Raw genomic sequence first — 24,164 nt, forward strand, 5'->3', positions numbered from 1 at the left:
TAAAAAAAAAAATCAAAACAACATTGTTAAGTAAAACATGTTTCTAAACTTTTTTGCTTGATACTTTTGCAGGTTTAATTTTATTCTGAGGTTTCAGAAGTTTCCCTGCCTTTCCTCAAATGTTGTTTTAAAAGATGCTGATTATTTATGAGTGCTGGGTATTTAGGCGTTTTTTTTTTTTTTTTTTTTTTTTTAATATCATCCTGCCCATGTATCTTAAAGGACTATGCTTTAATCATGTTGCTTATTCATTCAGTAAATACTCCTTGAGTGCCATATTTGTCTCTGTGTTGTTGATTGTAGAGAATGAAAACCTTCTTGAACTGAATCCTTGCAAGGCATAAGGGCAAGTGTCGAGACTGACATTAAGCAGATGATCTAAATGTATAATCAAGTTTGTGTTAATTGCTAGGGGGAAGGTAGAAGATGCTTTAAGAGAATAGCTTTGACATCTGCTTTGGATTGGATCACCAGGGAAGGAATTTCTGTGTGGGTAGTTTAGATGTATTCAGAAACATAAAAAATTAGCAAGAGGAAGGGAAGGGGTAATAAAAGACCCTAAGGTCTTATCTCCCCAACAGATGGCAACTATTTTTATTTTTATGTTCCAGTGAAAGATGATATATGCTGCTGAGTCGTAACTTAACCACCATTTGCAATGTAAGGTGGGCGGAGGCCCAAAACAAAATCTTGATTTACCTAGTTACTGTTGGGATTGTGTAGGGAGGTGTATATTTGCCTGCCTTTTAAGTATAGCAGAGAGAAAGAAGAAATGAATGCAGAGTGATTAATTATGCAATGTATAATTGTGTGTTTGCTTAATGTTTTAACTTTAACCTTTTAACTTTTAATGCTGGGAATTTGAAGAACTCTTGGGTTGCTGGCAGAAGTAAAAACCAGATGTCTGTAACACAGTTGGATGTTGCAATGTGAAGAAAACACATGACAGGCCAAGAGAAGTTAAGAAGCAGGAAGATGAGGGAATAAGGTGGAGAGTGGACTGGGTGGGCAGTGTGGTTGTCTGATGTGAAGGTCCTTGTGTGTTCTTATTACTTCATGATTCAGGGCATATATGTGAAATTCATCTGCACTGATGAACTTCAGACATTTTCTCCATTTGATCAGAGTTGTTCTAATCTGATCTGAGGCAGCACACATCTGCTAACTAATGATTAACGTGGGAGGCTTGCTGTACTTCATTCACTTGAGTAATGGACGTGTGGCAGGCACGCAGCCGGAAGACAAACTCTCCAGATGCCCGGAAGTTCTTTTTCTATATTTAAATCTTCTGAAAGCCACAGGAAATTATATCAACTATCTTAAATGTGTTAGAAAAGAGCAAAAAGGAGGGACAGTAGACGTGGTCCATGTTTACCTATTCACATAGAAATGCCTTTTTTTTTTTTTTTAAAAAAAACAGGAAGTTCGTTTCCATATGGTATCTGTGTTAAAAGCTGAAAGTATCTGTATGGTATTAGTCTAGACTGAAAGCCCTGTAGAGAACAGGATATTCAGAATCTCTGGATTGTCTGACTTAAGGGAAGGGAAATAAGCAAAACAAAACAACAAACCTAAGTAGAAGTAGTTCTTTACTCCCCTCATGTAAAATAATGAGCCTAAATAGGAAATGTTATTATATTATTTTGCTTTTGTTTTTTTACATCAATAACCATTTTAAAATTGCATTTTCCTTTTATGTGATCTTCTTTCAAAAAATACAGATGTTTCACTGGATTTTGAGTGACTGTAAATGATTATTTTTCAACAGGGCTTTCCCCTGCCCATTTAGTCAAAATATAATAATTTAGGTAAATTCAAGTAATAGAGCTTTGTTAGTTTTGCAAAATATTTTCTACCAAAGCAAAAATCAAGGCAAAGTAAGTGTAGAAACTTTATGAGGGATGAAAGCTTTATGTATTATCTTCATTTAAAGATTATCTTCATTAATGGAAATGGGTTTAATGATAGTGTTTGTGACTATACTTGGTTTTGCACTTAACATTAAGATTATCCTTAAAACAAAACAAAACAAAACAAAACAAAACCTAGTTTAGCTGATTAGAAAGTGTTGTTACGCATATTGTCGATCCTATGTTCCATTGCCCAAAACTGCACCGTCTTAACCTATTGTTGTCTACACTGCTCAACAGCAGACCGAATGCACTCAGCATAGCTACACTACAAATGCATTTAAAATCCAAGTTCATGGTACTTGAATGTAAAAATAACAATTTCATGTGTGTTACAGAAAACGCATGTTTCAGAAGAGATGGGTGAAATTTGATGGCCTTAGCATTTCTTACTACAATAATGAAAGAGTAAGTACATTTTACATTTTTTTTTTCCAAAGATTATTTTATGCATACTGTTTGTCATACAATAAGCAAGTGGTTTGATTTTTAAGAATTGGAGATGAATTTTCTACATTAAAAGAACTGGAATAAGATCAAACACATCTCCTTTCATACTTTTTTTGTTGACACATAAAATTGACAATTTTTTAAAATTAATGTATTTAAAAGTTGTTTGCAGAGTATTTTCTATGAACCATAAGAAATACTGTCAGCAATGAAAAGATAGAGAAGAAATTGCCTTTTTCCTAGACAGCACCAAGGAATGTTGACAAACCACACTTTTAAGTAGAAATGGAAAAGCAAGGAGCAGTTGCTTCATGCTGTGGGAGTGGGAGAGGTTTGCATGAGTTTTCCTTTGTCAAGTCTTGGAGAATGGTGAATGTTTGTACATACAGAAATTAGAAAGAAGGAGATTTATCTGCAGAGAGAATATTAAGATGCTCAGATGGAAAAGTGTGGACCATAGCACTGAGCAAGTGGTTTTTCCCTGATTTGAATATGCAAAGGAGGCTTGTGGGAGAGGAAGCTGGAATAGTTGTTTAGAGGTAGAGCTCTTTGAAACTTTTGACTCTGAGGTGAAAGTGGTTACAATGTTTTCTTTTGGCAGTTGAGTATTAATGACATGCATGTCTTCTTAGGTATGAGAACTATCCTTAGGAGATGTTGGGGGTTAGTGTCATGTCTACATTTTTTCAAATGTTACCTATTCATTTATATTTGTAAATATGTGCATTTATTTGCACACATATAGTTAAAACATTCTGGAGGTATACAGTCAGCCCTCTCTCACGTTGGGTTGAATATCAGTGGATTCAATCACCTGTGGATCAAAAATATTTTTAAAAATTGCATCTGTACTCACCATGTATAGACTTTTTAAAAATTCCCTAAATGATAGTTTAATAACTGTTTAGTAGCATTTATGCTGTATGAGGTATTATAAGTAACCTATAGATGATTTAAAATGTACTAGAGGATGTGCATAAGTTCTATGCAAATTCCATACCATTTTATTTAGGAAACTTAAGCATCTGCAGATTTTGGTGTCTCAGGGATTCCTGGAATGAGTTTCCCTCAGATACCGAGGAGCAAATATTGTTAAATCTATATAGAGGATACTTGGGTACCCATGGTATTTCCCTTTTAGCTTCTCTGTGTTTGGAAATTTCCTTAATAAAAAGTTTGGAGCTAATAAGTCATATTTTTAATTGATTAAAACCACATGATTTTTCTTCTTAACTATATCCTTTCTTTTTAAAATTTTATTTTTAAGGCAGCCACATTCTCTAATTTAGAGCTTATAATCTGGCACAGTTTTCTGATGATTTAGAGATTTCCACTGCCCAGCATTGGTGATACTAGTGGCATGAATAGAGACTTCACATATTGCTTTTTTAGTGCTGCAAGGTAGAGGAGTACATTTTTTTTTTTTTTTTTTTTTTTTTTTTGACAGAATGTGGCATGTGCTGCGACATTAGAGCATACCGCATGCTGTAATACTGACACTAATGGAAGGTTTAGAGAGGCATCAGTTGTTTTGCTTCACTTTCAGTGATGCAGATAGAGTAGTAACAGGTTCAAACACACCTCTGGAGGTTTGCAAGATGGTGGGATTTTTTTTTTTTTTTTGAAAACTGAATGTCTGCTTTAGCTACTATTTCTAGCTTGTTAGTACAGTGGAATGCTGTCCCAGTTTCTGTGCTATGGTGGGTGCAGTGTAGACTCTACATCTGATGGAGTCTGACTTCTGGTTTCTTTGGCACTTGTGGCCTTTTCTGGTTTGATTGAAGGAAAACTCTTCAAGAATGAGACAGGCTTCTTGCCGTGAGGCTCTGTTGGTGGTGGTATTCTTATTCCCATTTGAGAGAGAATTTCTGGTAACTGTGTCCAACTGGACAGTTTTTCTCTCTCTGCTCTCTTTTCAGAGTCCATCTCAGCTTCAGTTGAAAGGAGGAGGGTCTGTCATATTTTTAGATACTGATGCAATAAAAATGATAGTCTTGGTTTGAAATTGAGATAAATATTTGTTAAAATAGATTATTGCAAATCTTTTCACTTAATACCAATTTTTAAAGGAATCCAGTTGTTTGCTTTGGGATTTGACCCATGTACTGTCCAGATGATTGATTTCAATTAGGCAAAGTACAGACACCCTGGGGTGGGTGTTTTGGGAAAGGAGGCACAGTTTGTGCTGTGCCCCTCCTGGCAGAAGGGAAGTGTAGGTGTGGCCCATCCCCACTCCTGGTTGTCTTCACACTTTTAGCAGCTATGTGAACAGAGCGTTTTGGTCTGTTAAGTCTGAATGTGCACTGGCAGAGCAAGTGGCTGGGTGTTGAGGAGGCACTGTCCAGAGTTGCCTGTTTCTCTAGTTTTCTTTCCCTTTTCTCAGCGTTGCCCAATCAAGCTTCCACAAGAACTCGTCCATTTTATTTTAGAATGAGGCCTCATCCCCACAGCCGTGGTATCTTATCCCCTGCCAAGAACTCTAACTCACCCTCATTCTTACTGTGGTGAGGGCAGAATTACCCTGTGGCCTTTTCATTGTCTCAATGTGGTAGATAAAGGACAAAGTTGACCTACATAAGTGTGTGTTACAGGCTCATAGGATGCTTTAAAATTTCTTTCCTAAAAGAAAATTTTACACTCTGAAAAATGCAGGCACTTGGAGCCTGTTGTCCTTTGAGTGCTTTTGTTTCTATGCTGTCTTTTTCTTGTGATGTTACAGGAGAAATACAAAAACAACTCTACAGTGTTTAAAAAAAGTTAGAAGACTTACCTTGGGATTTCATAGATTATAAATGAGCAGTTAGAGAAACTACAACTTCCTGAGGTTCATTGACATAGAATTTAGCCTAAGCATGTTTTGATCACCTCTGGGGAACTTTTCTTTTCCTATTACTCTATTAGAAGTATATACCTGTTAAACACAATACCAGTGTTGTGGGCATATAGGTTATTACATTTTTAAGGAATTGCTTTTTAATCTCTTTGAAGAGATCTGATAGAATCTCCTTTTATTCCTGTTTTTCTACACTGCTGCTTGATTTTTCTTTACTGAAAAACAGTTTAAAGGTAACGTTAGACAAATAGTTAATCTATTCCATTAGAGACATTTTTTATAAGCTGCTTTAATTTCTCATGCAAGTTAAAGTTTGGGAATAGATCATTGGAGGGATATATTATAAAGTTTTTGGACATTTTAATTCTCCCACACTTTGGTATTGACCACTACAAGTGAAACAGAGTAACCCTTAAACTCCATAAAGATGCTCATTTCCTTCTTACCTCTTTAGGTTCTTGACAATGGAGAGATATTCTCCCTCTCCGTTCAGTTTTTAGAGTGCTTGGTAGTTAAGTTTTGGCCTCATACTGCCATCTTAACCTAATTACATTTTTAGGATTTCTTTTAGGGAGCTAATCATGTCATGCATTTCTTTGTAGTGACTTCTCTGTAAGAGCTGGCTACACTGTGGGAGGATGGGGGGTGGACTTGAACACATCTCCTTCCTTGTTTTCTCCTCCAGATTTCCCCTCTTCGTAGGTCCTGTATGCTCTTCTGTCTGCATCTCCGTAACCATTGCCACCCATTAAAATCCAGTGCGAACTTCAGGACCCATCTTACTCTCCTCCTCCAGGAACCCTTCCTTTATTTTCTCTATCTGTATGACTTTTGAACAATAATATGCTGGCACTCTCAGAAGGAAAAGAAGCTGAAAGTCAAGAGGCAAACGAGGCATTAATTTATCAGGTTGTAGACTAACATATAGGTTCAGTAGGAATGATAAAAAATGAATTTCAAAAAATAATAAAGATGACCTGACAGACTTGGGTATAATTGTGATTGATTGAACCTAGGATTTGAGCATTCAGAAAATATTTCTATAGCTCTGACTACCAGAGAGGTGGTGAGGAAAAGAGAGAAATGATCCAGCGTCTATTTGGCATGACTGTTAATCAAAGGATCACGTTTGATTACATCAAGTATAGGTGGTCGCTGTTTAAGTTACAGTGAATAATTACTATAAAGTAAGAGTTCAGGTTGCTGTTGACTTAAATTAGGGTTATCTGCCCAGGTTAGGATAAGGGGCCTGAGAGTACAGGCTGGTCAAAAAGATATTCGTTAGGAGGGTTTTTATACTGAAGCATGGAGGAGAGCGAGGACGGAGTCTGCAAGGATGGTGAAGAACGTTCTTTTCGGAGCAGGCAGTGTATGCAGAGCTGCTGGTGGGGGCAGAGATCCACGTTCAGAGACCCTCAGGAAGGCCACTGTGGCTAGAGTTCAGAGTTGCCAAGTGCTGGGGAGCAAGCTGCGCCTGGGTGTGGGGAAAGTCCAGGTGATGTGGGTGCAGAAGAACAGCAAATGTCCAGACTGTTCGTTGTTTCACACTGACTCACAGAGTGATGTCTTAATGGGCAGTTAGAAATCGATGGTAAGTGTTTAGGTGTTGATGACTTTAGGTTTTAAAATTCAGGGTACTTACAGGACAGTAACATGCTATCGATGACTCAAAATATGAGCATGAAGTATGGTGAGATGGATGCATAAAGAAGGAAGGGAGAGGAGACAGGAAGGCATGAGAGAGGTCTTTTCACATGAGGTTCATGGTTGAATTAGGAAGAGGGGATTTTCCTTTTTAGAGAAGACTTACCAAAAGAGAGAGAGAGAGAGAGAGAGAGAGAGAGAGAGAGAGAGAGAGAGAGAGAGAGAGAGAAAAGAAATCAGTTGTTTTGTGAGTGGTTATTTCCTGACACCCTTCTTCTTCCTTTTGTATGTGAGGTCGCCCATTCATCTTCCTGAATCACACTTTAAATGTCATGTTCAGATTGGGCTGCATGGAAGGAGACAGGACAGAAAGCCTACATGGCATTGGTATTTAATATGGTATTAAAGAATGGGTGGTCTTTATTCATCATTTTCACTTTCATCCTCTTCTCTCTCCAGCCCGCAGTATCCTTTCCTGGCATGTATTTCACTGAAACTGCTTTTGGCAATGTTATTTCCATACTGACGTCCACACGGACAAACTCAATGGTTACATTGTTGTCTTTCTCTTCATTTAGAATACCTTATGCTGTATTTGGATCACAAAAAGTACAAATTATTCAGTGGTTATCTTTATAAGTGACCTTCGTGTTTAAAAAGCGAAATATTACTAATACTATTAAATGTATCTGTTTCCCACCCAAATGGCTTCCTCTCCTCCTACTCTTAAAGTAACTAACTAGTATGTTGAAATTAACAGTTTTTTTTTTCATTTTCATGTATTTCTTTACATTTTTATTATGCATATCCCTCTAATGAATAAACCTTTATTTTGCATACTTAAAAAAAAAGAATGGATGGGATTTTGATTGACACGTTAAGTCTGGGATGGGAAACTGGAGCAAAGTCAATAAAGGAGAAGAAATTGTTAAAGAACTAGAAGAGAATGCCATGGTGGTATAGGGCAGATCCTCAGCTAGCAGAGAACCGTTCTTTCAGTGGAACAGCAGGTCGCTGACAGGTGCCCCTTACCTGTCTGCCATGGCAGCTGTTTACAGCAGGGGGGGATATGAGCTTGGTACTTACTCTCTGCATGAAATAGGTTAGTATATTCTTCTTCTCACTAGTTATTGGAGACCCGCTCCAAACTGAGAGTTCCCCAGATAATGCTGTGGAGGGGGATGGAAGAAGGGTTGGGTTCAAACTCTTTTGACATTTAAGACCTTCCTCAATGTGACCTTGATATTTGATATCAGCCATCTCTTATGACTGTGTTGCTTATTTATGTTGCTGTGTTATCCTGTTTCTCCTCTTTACACCTTGGTTATTCGGGGTTTCTGATCAGAATGTTCTCCACACACTTATCAATTTGGTTAATATTAAGGTTTGTTAAAGTCAGGCTCAAATGTCACCACGTTTGTAAAAACACTCCTTACCCCTTTTAAAAAAGCAGAATTGAAAATTTCCATCTTTGTACTTATTTTTTTACTTTGTATTCTGTTTTTAACTTTCTTTTATCATGTCATCTGCTTTTTCATTTTGAGACTCCTTGAATGTATAAGGACTCTCTTAATTTTCTTTCTAGCACAAGACACAGAAATAGTACACCATTAGTAAATAGTTGACATTTCATGGTCATTCCAAATGATTTGGGAGGGTCCAGGAAAATGAAGATTGAGGAAAAAGTTTTCAGAGTCTTACGAATTACCTTTTTAAGCAAAGTCATGATATGTATATGCCTATTGCAAGCAGCCAAATCCATTTGTTTTTACTCTTTAGTCATTGGGGAACAAAGAAAAGTGATACATAAGCACCTCATTATCAAAGCATTGAGTAGCATGGTTAATTCATAAAATCCAAGGAGTTTCTTAGGTACTTTTTGTTCACAATGTGTAATAGCAGCAGTTTGAAATGGTTCAGTTACAGTACCTGTTGTGACCAGCAGATGCCTGCAAACACCATAAAATCATTTTGACCAGATTAATTTTAAAGCACATGCTACTGTTTTTTAGACCTATATTTTGCTAGTCTAGTAGGTTTATTTACATTCAATTCTTTGTCTTTTAATTCCAGATGAAGAGAAAAGTGAAAAGACATCTCCCTTAAAAGAAAGGGGCATTAATAAATTCCTTTCTGGGGAATTAAATCAGTAGATTTGTATGTCATTTAAAAAATTTGATTGAAATTGTAGAAGGGTTGTATATGCTATGTCATTCTTTTTCTGATAAGATCAAGAAAATTTCATTCTAATGTGTCTTTTTCTTCAACCAATACAGGAGATGTATTCAAAAGGAATAATTCCCCTTTCTGCTGTATCTACAGTACGAGTTCAAGGAGACAACAAATTTGAAGTTGTTACAACACAAAGGACTTTTGTGTTTAGAGTAGAAAAAGAAGGTAAGATTATTTCTTTATCCCTTCAAAAATGTGGACATTAATTTTCGACCAGGCTTAACAAACCAGCTAAAAGAGAAATGCGAAGAAATTTTAAAATGTTAGTTTTAAATGATTTAGGTGTCAAAACTATTTAAAAAATGCACAACGTGAAACCTAAATAAGTGGAGAAGTTATTTGTGGTTTGCTCAATGTCCTTTTTTGCAGCAAATATTTAGTGAGGAGCTCTCAAGTGCCAGGCACTCTTCTAACTCAGAGATACAGCAGTGAAAAAGTAGCAGGAATGGGCTTTCAAGAAGTCACTTTAAGCTCTTCTTTGGGTAATGCAAAATAGCTATTTAATATGCAAAACAGTTTTCCTATTAGGAAGTCGAATTTATGAGGAAGTTTATGTAGGACAGATTTTTAGCTTAAGCTTAGTGCACAGGCACACCAATCATTTTTTTTACATTTTGTGAAGCATTGATTTTATTTCTTGAATTTTTTTTTCCAAGTTTGTCATCTATTATGGATCACTTGATGGTAAAAATTGATCTAAAGATGGCAAGTGTTTTCTGGATTGTATCTAAACATGTACAGAGGAATCTTTCCTGAATTTTGTTTAGTTGGGGAACGAGAAGCCAGGGGAGTTCAAAATTCTGTGTTGTATATTTTTTTGACTATCTAAAATGTCATTATTATAAACCTCACCAATTTGAAATATCATAGGTAAAGTCATTTCCTCAATTTGAAATAACATAGGTAAGGTCATTTCCTTAATTAAAGAATTGAAATTTTAACTTATTTTAAGGACTGCTTTCTTTTATTGAAGTATAGATATATGATTAAACTTGATTTTTCTAGGGCTTTATTTGAATAATAATGGTATGGAAAACTGGGTAAATACTTGAAATGTGCCAGACATTATGCTAAAATCTTCATTTTCACAGCATCTTATGAGATGTGTATTATAATTATTATCCCATTTTACAAGATGAAAATAATCACCAGGAGTTGGAAACTACCACTGTGTTAGTTATTATTGGGTAACCCCGTCTCTTTTTAAAAATGTTAGATTGCTAGAATATAGGCAGTGTATGACACAAAGAAAGAGTTCAATAAATATTATATATTACTAGAAAGTTTCCTGTATTGCTCGGAATAATCAGTAATGAATGCATCCTAGCTAACTTTCACACTGGTGAAATCTTTTCCAAACTATGAATTTCTGCTGATTTGTGAGAACAGCTTAGTGATCTGTCTTTATGATGGTACCAAAAACAAAAGCACTCTTTGTTAAAAAATAAAATGATAACGTGCATTGCTTATAGTAAATATTATATTGTGAAACATATCTACATATATTGCATGGATTTAATGTAAAAATGTTTCTTACTTAATATTTAAAAAAAAAAAAAAAAAAAGCCAGAAACTGTGTCCCTAAAGCCAAGGTCAGCAAATTGTATGGCCTGCAGCCTAAATCTGGTCATTGTTTTCACAAAATAGTTTCAGTTTGCTAATCCTTTTCCTGGAGAATTTTATCAAGAATTGCCTATCTGAGGAGCCACTTTTGTGAATCATTGCCTAAAATTCAGAAACTTACCCACAGTTGTGATGCTCAATATGGGTTTTCATTTGAAATCATATTTGTACTCATCCTGTATTTCTTGAAAAACACAGTATTGCTCCTCTCGATTGGCCACTGTGACACTCTTTCCTTATGGTTTGGTTTCCACTGCCCTTAGAGGTGGCTGCCTGTTTCTTTGAGGAGCTTGTCACCTCCCCTGGGCCTCTTGAAGTGAATGTCACATATGCGGTGCATTCTGCATTTTAAAACAGACCTCTGTAAAAAATCTCTATAGCCATATTTACATTCTGCCTTAAAAGTTAAGCAGACACATTTTATTTAAGTAGAATGTATCAACTCACACAAATTTAAAAGTTACACGTTTACAATTAGCCAATAAATTCTTATGTGGTATGTAGATCTTTTTTTTTTATATGAACTTAGTGTAAGATTTCATTATCTTTGGTGTAAGTTCTTTTGTTTAAGTAAATCATAGGTCTTTAATTTTTGAAACCATGGAAACATTGCTTTAGTAAAGACTGAGGCTTTTTCTACATGGAGTTACTGAATAAGTTATTTTTACTGGAAGTTTTTACATAGTGACAACTTACACTTTAAAATTTTTATGTAGAAGGATGTGTATGTCCTTATTGTAAGTGATACATGTGTGTTTGTGTTTTTAGAATGGCGCCTTTAAGAAGATACTCAATTTGTATTATAAAATGATCATCCTCCCACATGTATAAATGGTTGATTTTTATTTTTTGGGAAGTGAGAAATCAACTATAATGTCTTATGAAAAAAATTGGCTTACTAGGTTGAATTCTAAATTAAAGTTTGTTTGAGTATAATGAAGCAAAATCAAATTTAGGACAGAGAGGGGAATGATTTGATAACTTAACAGATGACTTTCTTCACTTTGGTTGAAGAGGTTTTGAATGACTTATGTACAACTTAGGCCTAGACTCACAGGCCTAGGCCTTGAGTTGTGGTCTTCATTCTTAAGTCCTTCTTTTATATCTCACATCCAGTCCATTATCAAATCTTCCCTGAAACCAGTGTCACTGTTTCTGAACTGCTCACCACCCAGCAGCATGGCTAAGACAGGACTGGAATTTGACATCTTTTCTATACAAGTCACTAAGACTTAAATTCCTTTAAGTTTCCTGATAAATATTATTACTCTATTAGTGAAAGAGAATTATATTGAAATAACATTTTAAAAATACTTTTCCTCAAGTGGGAAGTTTAGTCTAACTCCTCTTGTTCTCAAGCAGAACAATTGGGATGAACGGTGAAAGTTGGAGTGAAGAATGTTATCAGTTCACGATCTGTCTGGTCAGTCTGTTCCAGTGGCACCTGTAACAGGTGATATTTTGAGTGGGCACTTCTCATGGTTAGAAGAGAGCTGAAGAATTCTGAGTAGCTTTTCCATTTGGGACATTTTCTGACTGGCTCTCAGCTGTGGATTTCTGTTTAACTTAGTGTGCTCAAGACCCCTGAGAGACAGGCAAGGGGGTCATGCTCTCAGTTGTTTTGGGGCAACATTATAAGCCTTCCAGTGGTGGCTGTGATACTGATGATACTGGAAAAATTTTTTTTTTTAAATATCCTTGATAAATTCTCCTTAGTTGTTTTGTGCAGTCATCCCTTCTTTGAAATCTTCAATGTTTTTAGAAGCAAGACAAGAAATACATATTGTCCCTTTACTCTCTTACCCCACTTAATGCTATTAACAATGGTGGCCAAGGATCTTCTTTATAGACTTAATTTATGGTGTTCTGGAATTTTCTGACATGGTTCATGATTTTGATAGGATTCCTAGTTCCTTTTAAAATATTGTATTGTAGGGCCACAAATTTGGTTTTGAAGAAGTTCTTATGGTTTTAAAGTGACTAATCTCAAATAAGTACCTCCATTTCTGATCTACTTCTGTACTCCTGATCTGTATATTCAGCTGCCTACCTGACCGCTCAACATGGATGTTTAATGGCATCTCAGACTTCAAATGTCCAAATTCCCGCTTTCACCCTCTCCACTGAACCTTCCTCTGTGACCTTCCTCATCACAGTAAGAGGGAGACTCACAGACCTAGGCCTTGAATTGTGGTTTTCATTCTTAAGTCCTTCTTTTATATCTCACATCCAGTCCATTATCAAATCTTGTCAGTTTGATGTTGGAAATATGCCCAGATACTGACCAGTTCTCAACACTTCCACCTTTACCTCTGTACTCCAAGCCACCACTTCTGTCTGTGTTATATTGATCACTTTCCCTGATTGAAGACAGTCATATTGTCAGTACAGTTGTGAGAGAATCATTCAACATGAAAGTCAGATCATGTAGTCCCCTTCAGCGTTACCTTGTGTTTCTATCTTACTGAGAGTAAAGTACTTCTAATGTCCCAAAGCCCCTCCATGGTGGAACCTTGGTCTCTCTGTCCTATTTCCTTCCATGTCCCCATCCCCCACTATATTTCAACTACAGGGATCTCTTGTTGCTTAACATGCACACCTGTTGTTTCCTGGGGCCCTGCCAGGTGCTGCTCTCTTATCCTGGCATGCTGTCCTCCAAAGACCCTCCTGGCTGACTCCATTGCTTCCAAGGCCATTAGACTTTTGCTTTACCATTCCTATTTTTCTGAGGTGTTTTCTATTACCCTATATAAAATAGCACTCCCTGTGCCCCTCATCCTGTGCTTTGTGACTTGTAACATATGGTACCCAATATCTAAGCTCTTACGGCCATTCTCCTCCTACTAGAGCATAAACTACTGGAGAGTAAGGCCTTGGTCTGCCTTGTTCATGCTCCACTCCTGGTATTCAGAGTAATTCTTGGGGTGTAGTAGGTGCTCAGTAAATGTTTGTATGATGTGTGGTGTGCAGTATTTCCTTCCCTAATGTCAATCATGAATGACGTTGAGAGATCTTTGTCAGATAGATCAGATTATATCAATAGTAAAGGTCCAAAGAGCCGATTAAACCTTGTTTGATGATGATGTTGATGATGGTATTGATGATTTTTGATACTGGAGACTGAACTTGGCTTCACACATGCTAGGCAAGATTTCTACCACTGGGTTATATCCCAGGCCCTTTAAAAATTTGTTTCTTGCTATATTTGGGTCTTGCTAAATTGTCCAGGCTAGACCTGAGCTTGAAGTCCCCCAACTCCTCTGCCTGAGTTGCTGGGATTATAGGTAGGTGCCACAATTCGTGGCAAAATTACATCATTGTTTATTTGCGTGTTCATAGTTTTCTCTGGTATAATCAATCAGTTTTTAACTGATGAGTATACCTACTACTAAGTCTGGTAGTCTGAGAACATTTAATCTTTTCTGTTAATTTTTGTTTAACTCCTTTATTTGATTCTTATAAGTTGACCTTTCTGAAAACCTCAAGAACTAATTTCAGGTTGAAGAAATTGCTGTTGTCTTTGATTTATATTCTAGCAAAATCACTTATTCTTTTTTCCTGTTACTCCTTTTCTTCCTAACTGGAATGTTATACTTAAAGCAAAGCCATAGTTAAGGTAGAAGAAAGAGTGCTTAGTATAGTGCTAAGATAAAGATAGACAATTAATAGATATTTGTTATTGGAAGGAACAAAAGAACAATAGTAATATATACTCTGATCCCAGTGTATGACTGAGTCATAGTTTCTGTACATACTATGTTCTTTCTTATATGTACATACCCATGATAAAGTTCAATTCATAAATTATGCACAGTAAGAAATTAACAGCCATAACTAATAGTAAAGTGGAAAAGTTACAGCAATATGTACGGTAATAAAATTTATGTGAATGTGGTTGCATGTGCTCTCTCCTTCCCCCACCCCCCATATCTTATTGTACTTTTACCTTTTCACTTGAAACACCCCCAGCTTGTCTTTGGCATATCCAAATTGCCAGTTTCACCACTATTGTGCTTTGGAGCTGTTATTTTGCAAGCTAAGAATTACTTGAACATACATACTATGATACTGTGACAGCTAACAGGGTTACTGAGTGACTAATGGATGAGTATCATACACAGAACAGTGTGGATATGCTGGACTATGGGGTGACTAATGTCCTGGGGTGGGATGGTGGAACAGAGCAAGATTTTATCACTTCTTAGAATAGTGTGCAATTTAAAACTCATGAATTATTTATTTCTGGAATTTTCCATTTAATATTTTTGGATTGTAGTTAACCTCAGGTCATTGAAACTGCAAAAGTGAAACCATGGTAAGGACTACTACTGTATCTTAGTGTGAAGAGCAGACAGAAGCTACTAGCCCAGTCTCTAGCTTTGCCCAAGACACTTTTCCAAGGCAAAATTATAATTTGGTTTGGAATATTGTGAGTTATCAAAGCACATTCACCCATGTGTAAGGAGACATGTTTCTCAAAGCCAAATACAAATGATGCTTGCTGTCCAATTTACTGTGTTTGCATTATCTGTTCACTCTTTCTCAGCGTTGATTCCAAAAGCCTGGTGGTCTTATCCCTGATGCTGATCCAATTATAGAAGGAAATTTTAAGAAAAAGGAAAAAGAAGTTTTATTGTTTAGCTAGCAAAGGATAAAATTGGTGAACTTACATCATAGAGGTTACCTTTCTAATTTCTGGGGGAACTAGAGCTTTAAAGGAGGATAAAGACCTGTTTCCCAAGTATTATTATGAGTAGATTTAATTAATATTTAACTTATATTCTTGAAAGAGCTGTTGTTCCAGGTTCAGAGTTTCTTTTTTCTTGTGTACATTGAGAGGAAGGGCAGAGAACTCTGCTTAGTACAGGAGAATATTAATCCCTCAAGGCTGGGGATGGCAAAAGGGAGAAGAATAAGGGGGATAAAGTCAGTTATGAAGTAAGTCGGTAGTGGCAAAGCACCAGGGATTATATTCAAAGATGAAGTGGACCCCACTGCATGAAAGAGACTCGGTTACAACATGGAGAATTAAGACTGAATCTACTATTAATTCTTGTTCTTATTGATCTTCATAATTGTTTGCTTCCTATTAGTAATGGAGGTCCCCAGAGGTGAGAGAATTTTAGGGAATCGTGTGTTGTGATGCTGCCATGATATACATAAGAATAAAATATGCAATTGCCAGTTTCAAATGAATTCCTGAGAATTTGAGGCAAATAATATCAGTGATCTAAAAGGCCTCACTTTGACCAGTTCATGAAATTATGGCCTACATTTCAAACTGATTTTTGTAGATTAACACAAACAAGCAAACAAATAAAAGCTATGATATCCATTTACTTGGCAGAGACATATTGTGTGAAACTAATGATCTTAAGTAATACCTGAGTTACGTGGAAGCTCTGTAGCTGTTCCTAAAAATGTAGAATATCAACATAGTGCAATCTGGATCTATTTATGTAGTTGTAAAACTGCAGGGAGTCACTGCCTGTTAATTCACTTAGCTACCAGAGTACTCTGCCATCTTTAGTTTAGGACACATAACAGTGCTGGGGACATTTTGGTAAAAATATTTTATCCTGAAAGCCCCAGTTGGGGATTTCATAACCCCTGTAAAAAAGTATTGTTGAATCGGTTTTTAATAAACACTTTGGCTTCCAGTCGTTGATGTAGCTGCTTTTACTTTTGTTTTTTAATAGGTGAGCAGGAATGAAGATAATTTAAAAATTAAGGCTCATTATGAAATGACTAGATTTGAATGTGAGTCAGTCTAATATAGAGACTTAATTTTAATCCCCAGTGAAGTTGCTATGGGCAGAACTTTCTTAGAAGGATCTGAGAAACTCTCCCAGTTCTCGAATTCGGGTCCTGCTTATTCTTTCCATGAAAATCTTTCCTACCTGGGATTCACTCTGTTTTGTTTTGTTCCTGTTTTTGTTTTTCGTTTTCGTTTTTCTCTTTTGCCTTGTTAAGCACTTCCCCATTTGTTTGGTGGCCCATTTTCCAGTCTCGTAGATGTGGTGGTACCTCAGAATTTGCCACTTCTCCGTGTCCCTGGGTCTCCTATGGAGTAGCTTCCTGTGCTTGCATGTTACTGTCAGCTGCCAGGTGCTCATGCTAGGGCACTGAACCCGAGGTGTCCCCTTGAATCCTTCCACCTTTGCCTGCCAGCTCATGACGTCAAGCTACCTGGTAGTGGTTACTTATTTTCTAGAATATCCATCAGACATACTCGAAGCCTCAGCCAGGTTTTATCCCCTAATGTCTTCGTCCTCCATACGTTTGTTCTTCTGCTTCCATTTTCTTGTACTGCAAAGTCTCCACTGTCTCTCTCTTGTTCCCGAAGCTTCCGGTTTGGCCCACCTGTCATCATCCTAATGACATTAATTGTGTTCTTTGCTTGCTAAGAATCCCAACATGGTTATCTTTCGCCTCTATAATAAAACCAAAATTCTTCAGATAGGCAGTGCAGATTTTCTAGCCGTATTTCCCATTATTGAGTTCAAAATTATAAACCTACTTAAGTTAGTCCCTAACAGATGTTGGTTCTTCCTGCCTGTGTTCTTGTGTTGTCCTTGCTCAAAATTCTGTTCTGCTCTTCCCTCTCTCAAGCCCGTTTTGAATTGCTCCTCATCATCAAGACCTAGCACAAATAACCCTTTATACATGTTGGTGCCAAAAACAGTTGTATGAGAGTTAAAACATTTAATTGTCCTAATTTTAATACTAACTTGCTGTTTGACCTTCAGCAAATCACTTACCTCATCTGAATTGACTCATATATTATTTAATACCATTCATATGACATTTATACTATTCTGTGTTCCATTATATGTTCATATCTAACTTGACTTACAGCTTCGATTGGTCTATGGGGACCAAATCGAATTCCTGTGCTCCTAACACAGTGTGTGGTGCATAGTTGAAGGTCACTTAACTTTTGTGGAGGGAGTAGAAGGACCAAGTGTTAATTCGTCTGCTGAGCTGTTGCTCTTTCTGGGAGTGGAATGGAAGGATGAATTTTAGGGCAGGTTTAGGACACAGGGTTTTCTGGGTATTTTGGAGATGGAATTGTCATATTCAGTTATTAATTGTTGGGTTGCAATATTACTGTCTTTTACTGAAAGAAAAATATCCAATCTATGAATCATCTGAAGGAGTGTTCCTCATACATTGAAAAGAACTTAGGTTGCCTGGAGTTCTTTTTAAAATGCAGATTCTGATTCATAAGGTCTGTAGTGAGACCTGAGATTTTGTATTTCTTTTTTTTTTTTTTCTTTTCCCTTTTTTTTTTTTTGGTACTGGGGATTGAACTCAGGATCGCTTAACCAATGAGCCACATCCCCAGCCCCTTTTTTATATTTTATTTAGAGACAAGGTCTCCCTGAGTTACTTAGGGCCTTGCTAAGTTGATGAGACTGGCTTTGAACTCAAGGTCCTCCTACCTAAACCTCAGCTGGGATTGCAGGTGTGCACCATGGCACCTGGTTGAGATTTTGTATTTCTGATAAGCAACCAGAAGCTGGTGATACTGGTTCAGTAACAACTGAGTAGTATTTTTTTCTTTTCCCTTGAAGAGTTGGGCCCTTGTCCCTTCCCACAACAGTGTTTAGATTATGGTTGTGGGGGGAAAAATATGAATTATCTATTTTTTCAAAGGAAGCAGATTCCTTGCTGACATTTCTGTGTCTATGTGACTTACATATAGACTTAAATATTTTCGCCTGTCTATTTTCAGAGGAGAGAAATGACTGGATCAGCATACTATTAAATGCACTGAAATCACAGTCCTTTACTTCACAGTCTCAAGCAGCTATTGCACCTGAGAAATGTGGATATCTGGAACTGAGAGGGTATAAAGCCAAAATTTTCACTGTGTTAAAGGGAAACAGCGTGTGGCTTTGCAAAAATGAACAGGTGAGCAGTGTTATATTAATTGCCAATTGCTGTTCTTTGATTATAGTAACAATTGTGGTTTGTCAGAGTTATTAGTGTGTTTTTCTTTTGCAGTGATTTCTATACTAACTAAAACAAAGAGAATGGTTGAATTTTCTGTTTCAGAAAATGTGTCTAAATACTTGAGACCTGACATCATCTTTTTTAAAGGACTAAGAAAATAGAATTGTTAAATAAGTTTTAAAACATTACATATTCCTTAGTTGAAGTAACATAAAACTAAAAGAGAGAATAATTAAGAACCAATTAACCATTATGGCTGTTGATGAAATAGGCCCAGTTCTGCACCTGTTATGCTGCTTTTACTTTTCTGCTAAAAATATTATAAAAAACAGGTAACATAGTCACTTGAGTTTACAGGATTTTATTGTTTTTGTTTGTTTTTATGTGTTTTTCAGCAGATTTTTTTTTTACCAATGGAAACCTGTTTACTTGAGATAAGTGAGATATATGTGTGTATTTAAAATATTTACATATATGTATATATATGAGTACAAACATATCCATATCTTGTCTGTACACAAATGTCACATGTGCATAAATAAAACAGATTTGGATTGTTGGGTTATTGAATTTGGTTAATATGAAAAGACTGATTAAAGAAATTTTTGAGGAGACTGATGGTGAAATAAGGTATTACTGAGTCTTGTTAGCTTTATTTGATTTTGTAGACTATCTTTTCTGTAGTTATTTCTGGCTGGGTTTTAATATGTAAAAGAAAATTCTTTTTGTTCCTTTTTGGGAAATACCTCTTTTTTTTTTAATCTTTATCCTAGAATATATTAGGTGCTTAGTAATTATTTGTGTAATTAAACATGTGCTTGGGATATCTGATCTAAGATGAACTCATTTTATGATAATTATAATGGGTTATGGTAAGGTGAAGTATAAATGTTGTTTTCATAACTAAAAATAGAGATAGCCACTGAAAACAAGCAGTAATTTTTTTTCTAAAAAATAACTATAGATCTTTATCCAAAGCATCCTCTGAACCTCAATGTGAACTTATTCATTAAATTTTTTGGATAAGATTTCTTAGCCAATTAACTGTGGAAGGCATCATTGAGCACTGTCGGCATACTAATAACTTAGATAGTTAGCAAATTCCTCAAGAAGAACAGTGATGTACAACTTAATAATGTGTGTGAACCAAGTAGGAGCATTTTCAGTCTGTGAATTTGGATGATTAAAACTTTTCTTACTGGAACCAAGGTTAAAAATGCATGATTTGCTTATATCTGTATGGAAGTTACTCTGCAGAATTGTTCTTTTTTTTTTTTTTTTTTTTTTCCCACTTTTACAGACCTGATGGACTTGATGTGTTTCATTGCTCATATTAGTAAGATTGTCAGTTTGTTATTTTCTAGAAGAGAGATATTTTAGAAGTTTTATTAACACTTTTTGATTAGCAAAAAATTGAAATTATTACTTTAGTGATTGAGATGAAAGGCACAATAATGATTCCCATTCATTGAGTATCAGGACTATGCTTATTTATAAGTATTCTCTTTTAATCTTACTAATATAGGGAAAAGATACTCTCATCTGTGTTTTATAGATGAGGAAAGCAAGGATTAAGTAATTTATCTTGGGATTACAGCTTACTATGCAAAGTTTAATTTAAAACCTAGGCTTTATAACCCTTAGCTTGGCTCCTTAACAGTCATACCAAGCTGTCTTTTTGAAGTCTAGGTTGAAAAGAAATTTTCTGACTTTTGACCTTTTAGAAATAGCCCAAAGATTCTTTTTGTTAATCATTTCATTGTCTAGGAGTTGGGGTGTATTCATTCAATAAACATGGTGTGCCAGGTTGGGCACTCTTCTTACTTGGAAGTAGAAAAAGCTGCATAAGACCAGTCATGGGTGATGAGCTTAGTGCTCTATTAGGTTGTGCTGGAGTTACAGAGAGGTACAACAGAGAACTGTGGTAATTATACACACTTCCATGTACATAAGTTATGAATGTATTTCCCTTAAAAAATGAAGCACTGAAACTGAACTCCTCTCTATCTTTGACAAGTAAATACATTTTTTGATATGGATACATTTCAAGTCTTTCTATGCATTGACATGTCTGTATATGTACCTTTAAAAATTACATTATTGTTTGTGGATGCACTTTTGTTTTTTTATTTTATGATTGCATCTTATATGAAGTCAGTTCTTAAAGCTCTTGTGCTTGAGTGAATACTTAAGGAATGAGTGGGCTCAAGCCCAAGTGAAGAAGTTAAGGAAGGCCATACATGTTCAGGTCCTGACACATCATTCTAGTCTCATCTGTCTTCATGTTCTGCTATATGACTTCTTCTCCAAAGGAAAGTGTCTTATTGGTTATCGCACATGATAAAGGAACTTACATCAAGTATATGGTTGGCTACTCAGGAAGGAAGGTGTCTTTCTTCTGAGTGCAGTTGGCTTTATACCAGTGTGGGCCAACTGTTTTAGGAACAGTGCTAAATGATGTTGAAATTTCCTTTCAACCTAAACTTTAAAAAGACAACTTGGTTTAACTGTTAAGAAGCCAAGCTTAGAGTTATAAAGATTTTATATTAAATATTATATGGTAAATTTTAATCCTTAGACAAAATTACTTTCCATCTCTGTAACCAAAAGGTCTGACAAGAACAGATTAGAGGAGGAAAAGTTTATTTTTGCTTATAGTTTCAGAGATTGTAGTTGGTTATCTCTAGCTCTGGGTCTGAGTTGAGGCAGTACCATGGCAGAAATGCATGGTGGAGGGAAGTAGTTCAGTTCATGACAGCCAGGAAGGAGAGAGCTCAACTCACCAGGGACAAAGTATAAACCCAAAAGGCATGCCCCCAGTGACACAGCATGGTAGTGTTTTAAAATTACTAATCTATTGAACAGATTAACCCATGATTAAGTTATAGCTCTCATAATCTAATTCTATCTCCTCTGAGCATTTCTGTGTTGTCTCACACATGAATTTTTGGGAGACACCTCTCAAACCATAACAGACAATGAAGTATTTTGATGCATCTCCTGAAAGTTTTACACAAACACACACACGCACACACACACACACAGAATTATCTTATATATTTTTCAAAGGTGATGGAAAAAATGTATTCAGTAGAAGACTACAGATAGTGTGAGGATTGAACTCGTGTATCTTAATTTGTGTTGCATCTAATATAGTGCCAGGCAATAAGGTTTAATTATTTTCGTTGTTTTAAAGCTGTGAATTTATTGCCCATATAACTTAATTGCATGAAAAGAATAAAAAAATAAAGAAATTGACCCGTGACACAGGAATAATTACCTGTTTTCTGTCCTTTAATGTATACATGGTTTTTAGTAATTGACTTTGGTGGTCACTCCAAAGAGTAAAGACAGTGGGGAGAGGTGGAGGAGTGGGCCTTTCAGCATGTGCTGAAGAGTTACGAAGGAGGAGGCTCATTTACAGCAAAGGTGGGAGGTTGAATCTGTCTTTTATACTAAATCAAAAATGTACATTTTTCCAAGTTACAATAACTATTAAAGACATTACTTTTGAGATTCCCTCTCTCTTCTCCAGAAGTGGCATGAGGGCAGTAAGGGGGTTTCCTGTTTGCTTGTTCTCATTCACAGTTCACTGATTACTCTATGAATAATGTGCATCAGCATGGATTTAACACAGGCTTTGGTTTTTACCAAGTGCAAAGGTTTACTTAATTTTACCCCTTTCACTCCCTTTCATTCATTAGTGCATTCTAGGAACCGAAGTCTGCAGTAGCTCTTGGGCTGCATAGGAAAAGAACCTTAGGGAATGTTTTGTTAGGTGTTGCCTGCACCTTTTTGTTTTCATATTTTTTCAGATAGGCTTTAACAAGAAGCAGGACAAATTATGAGGACATATGTAAAAACTTGTGTTAGGGAGGAAAATGGCATAGTCAAAACTGACACTAAAAATCTTTACCTAATGACCCTGTTGCAAAACACTGCATTGCCCTTATCACATAAATTAAATGTCATGCCTTACATATTTAGCAGTCTGACAACCCCACCCTGTTTTAATTTTTACACATTTTCTTCTATTTCTCATCTCTGCTGGTACTTTATATGCTTGCAGTGTGTTATGATTAAGGCAGTTTTTCCACATTATCGTGTCTACTTTGTAGAAAATGGTTGTATGGGCTACATGACAGTGTTGTTTTTGTAGATCCATCCATCCATTTAGCTAATGTAGGCACCTGCTCATTTCAGAGCGATGCTTTAGGCAATAGGACAGTGGTAGTCCACAAGATCTGTGCTCTCTGGAACCTTACTTTCTGATGGGAGCAACACTGAACATTGTGGTAAGGGTTGAGACTTCTGGTAGTTTTCTGCATGTAGCCCTGTCCTTTTTTTTTTTTTTTTTTTTTGGCAAGAATTCCTGTGACCTTTTCTAAAGAGTTATTTATTTTTAAAATACAGATAGCTATGTGACTGGGTGTCAGTTACATTTTAGTCTTAAAAGAGAATTTTAATTTTTACATTCTCAAATTAATAGCATGAATATTTATTTTATTCATTGTTGTATGCTTAAGAGTTCCAGGCAAGAAGCTGGTACTCTATAAACATATGTGAATTGTACTTGAATTAATGATCATTTACAGATATTTTCCCAACTGGACAGTTTAAAAAGTTTTTTTTTTTTTTTTTTTTCTTCACTTTCAATTACTTTTTTCACTATGAAGTATCTTTTCATTTTATGTCTCTATTTATTCATTGGGAGTTTATTTTCTTGTTTGCCATTTTCTTTAAACTCTTTTTACAATTAAGGCATTAATTTGCATGTTATGTATTTTACAGTTTTTTGGAGTTATTTTATTTACTATTTTATTTTCCAGTTTTTGTCATGCAGAAGTTTTGTTAATATAATTCATTTAAAAAAATTATCTCAAAGTTTATAGATTTTCTGTACTGTGGAACAATTATTATTTTCCAAATTATTTATCTTGATATGGATGTATAGTACCAACCAGGATTTACAGAAATTTTAAACAAGATAATCAAATATGCACATACATGGAAATATATGCATTGTTATGTATATGGTATTGCTAGTTGGATGGAATTTCTGCCAGTGGACGTGAGCAAATTTAAGAGAATTGGCTTGGATTTCCTTTTGTTATTTTTCCCTAACAACCAGTCTCCCATCTTTTCCTGATGAGTTTTTTAAATATCGTGTTAATATTAGTGAGTTCATTACAACCAGATGTCTAGGTTGGTGGGTTTGGGTATCTGTTTGATGATAATTGTGGCATTGAGGCCTTAACTGCATAAACTCATTTGATTAAGCATTCTCAAATCAGGGTATAACAAGAAACTCATCCCCCTGCGTTCCCCCCCCAACATAATGTCCCCTGGTGTTCTGGCATAGGAAGGAAACGCTAATAGAATTTAAATAGGCCTCACAGGGCTCCGGGTTGTGTGGCACAGAAAGAAGCTGCAGGATGTAGGTGGTGGCCTCACATTCTCTGGGTTCTGTATCTGGCCAAACTCTGCATCTGGTGTTTCCCAGGAAGTCTGGT

The 24,164-nt window shown here is 36.0% G+C and overlaps 1 protein-coding gene across 5 annotated transcripts in view; it reads left to right on the plus strand.

Annotated features, from left to right (window-relative positions):
• Window positions 1-24,164, plus strand: part of Arap2 (ArfGAP with RhoGAP domain, ankyrin repeat and PH domain 2) — a 180,504-nt gene that overhangs the window by 35,764 nt on the left and 120,576 nt on the right. For all 5 annotated transcript variants that reach the window (XM_047566104.1, XM_047566103.1, XM_047566101.1 and 2 more), the window contains exons 7-9: window positions 2,249-2,318; window positions 9,114-9,234; window positions 18,431-18,609. In XM_047566104.1, the coding sequence (XP_047422060.1) occupies window positions 2,249-2,318; window positions 9,114-9,234; window positions 18,431-18,609 (370 nt within the window). The remainder of the gene's footprint in view (window positions 1-2,248; window positions 2,319-9,113; window positions 9,235-18,430; window positions 18,610-24,164) is intronic.

This window comes from Sciurus carolinensis, chromosome 10 (genome assembly GCF_902686445.1).
Source record: "Sciurus carolinensis chromosome 10, mSciCar1.2, whole genome shotgun sequence".
Taxonomy (NCBI): domain Eukaryota; kingdom Metazoa; phylum Chordata; class Mammalia; order Rodentia; family Sciuridae; genus Sciurus; species Sciurus carolinensis.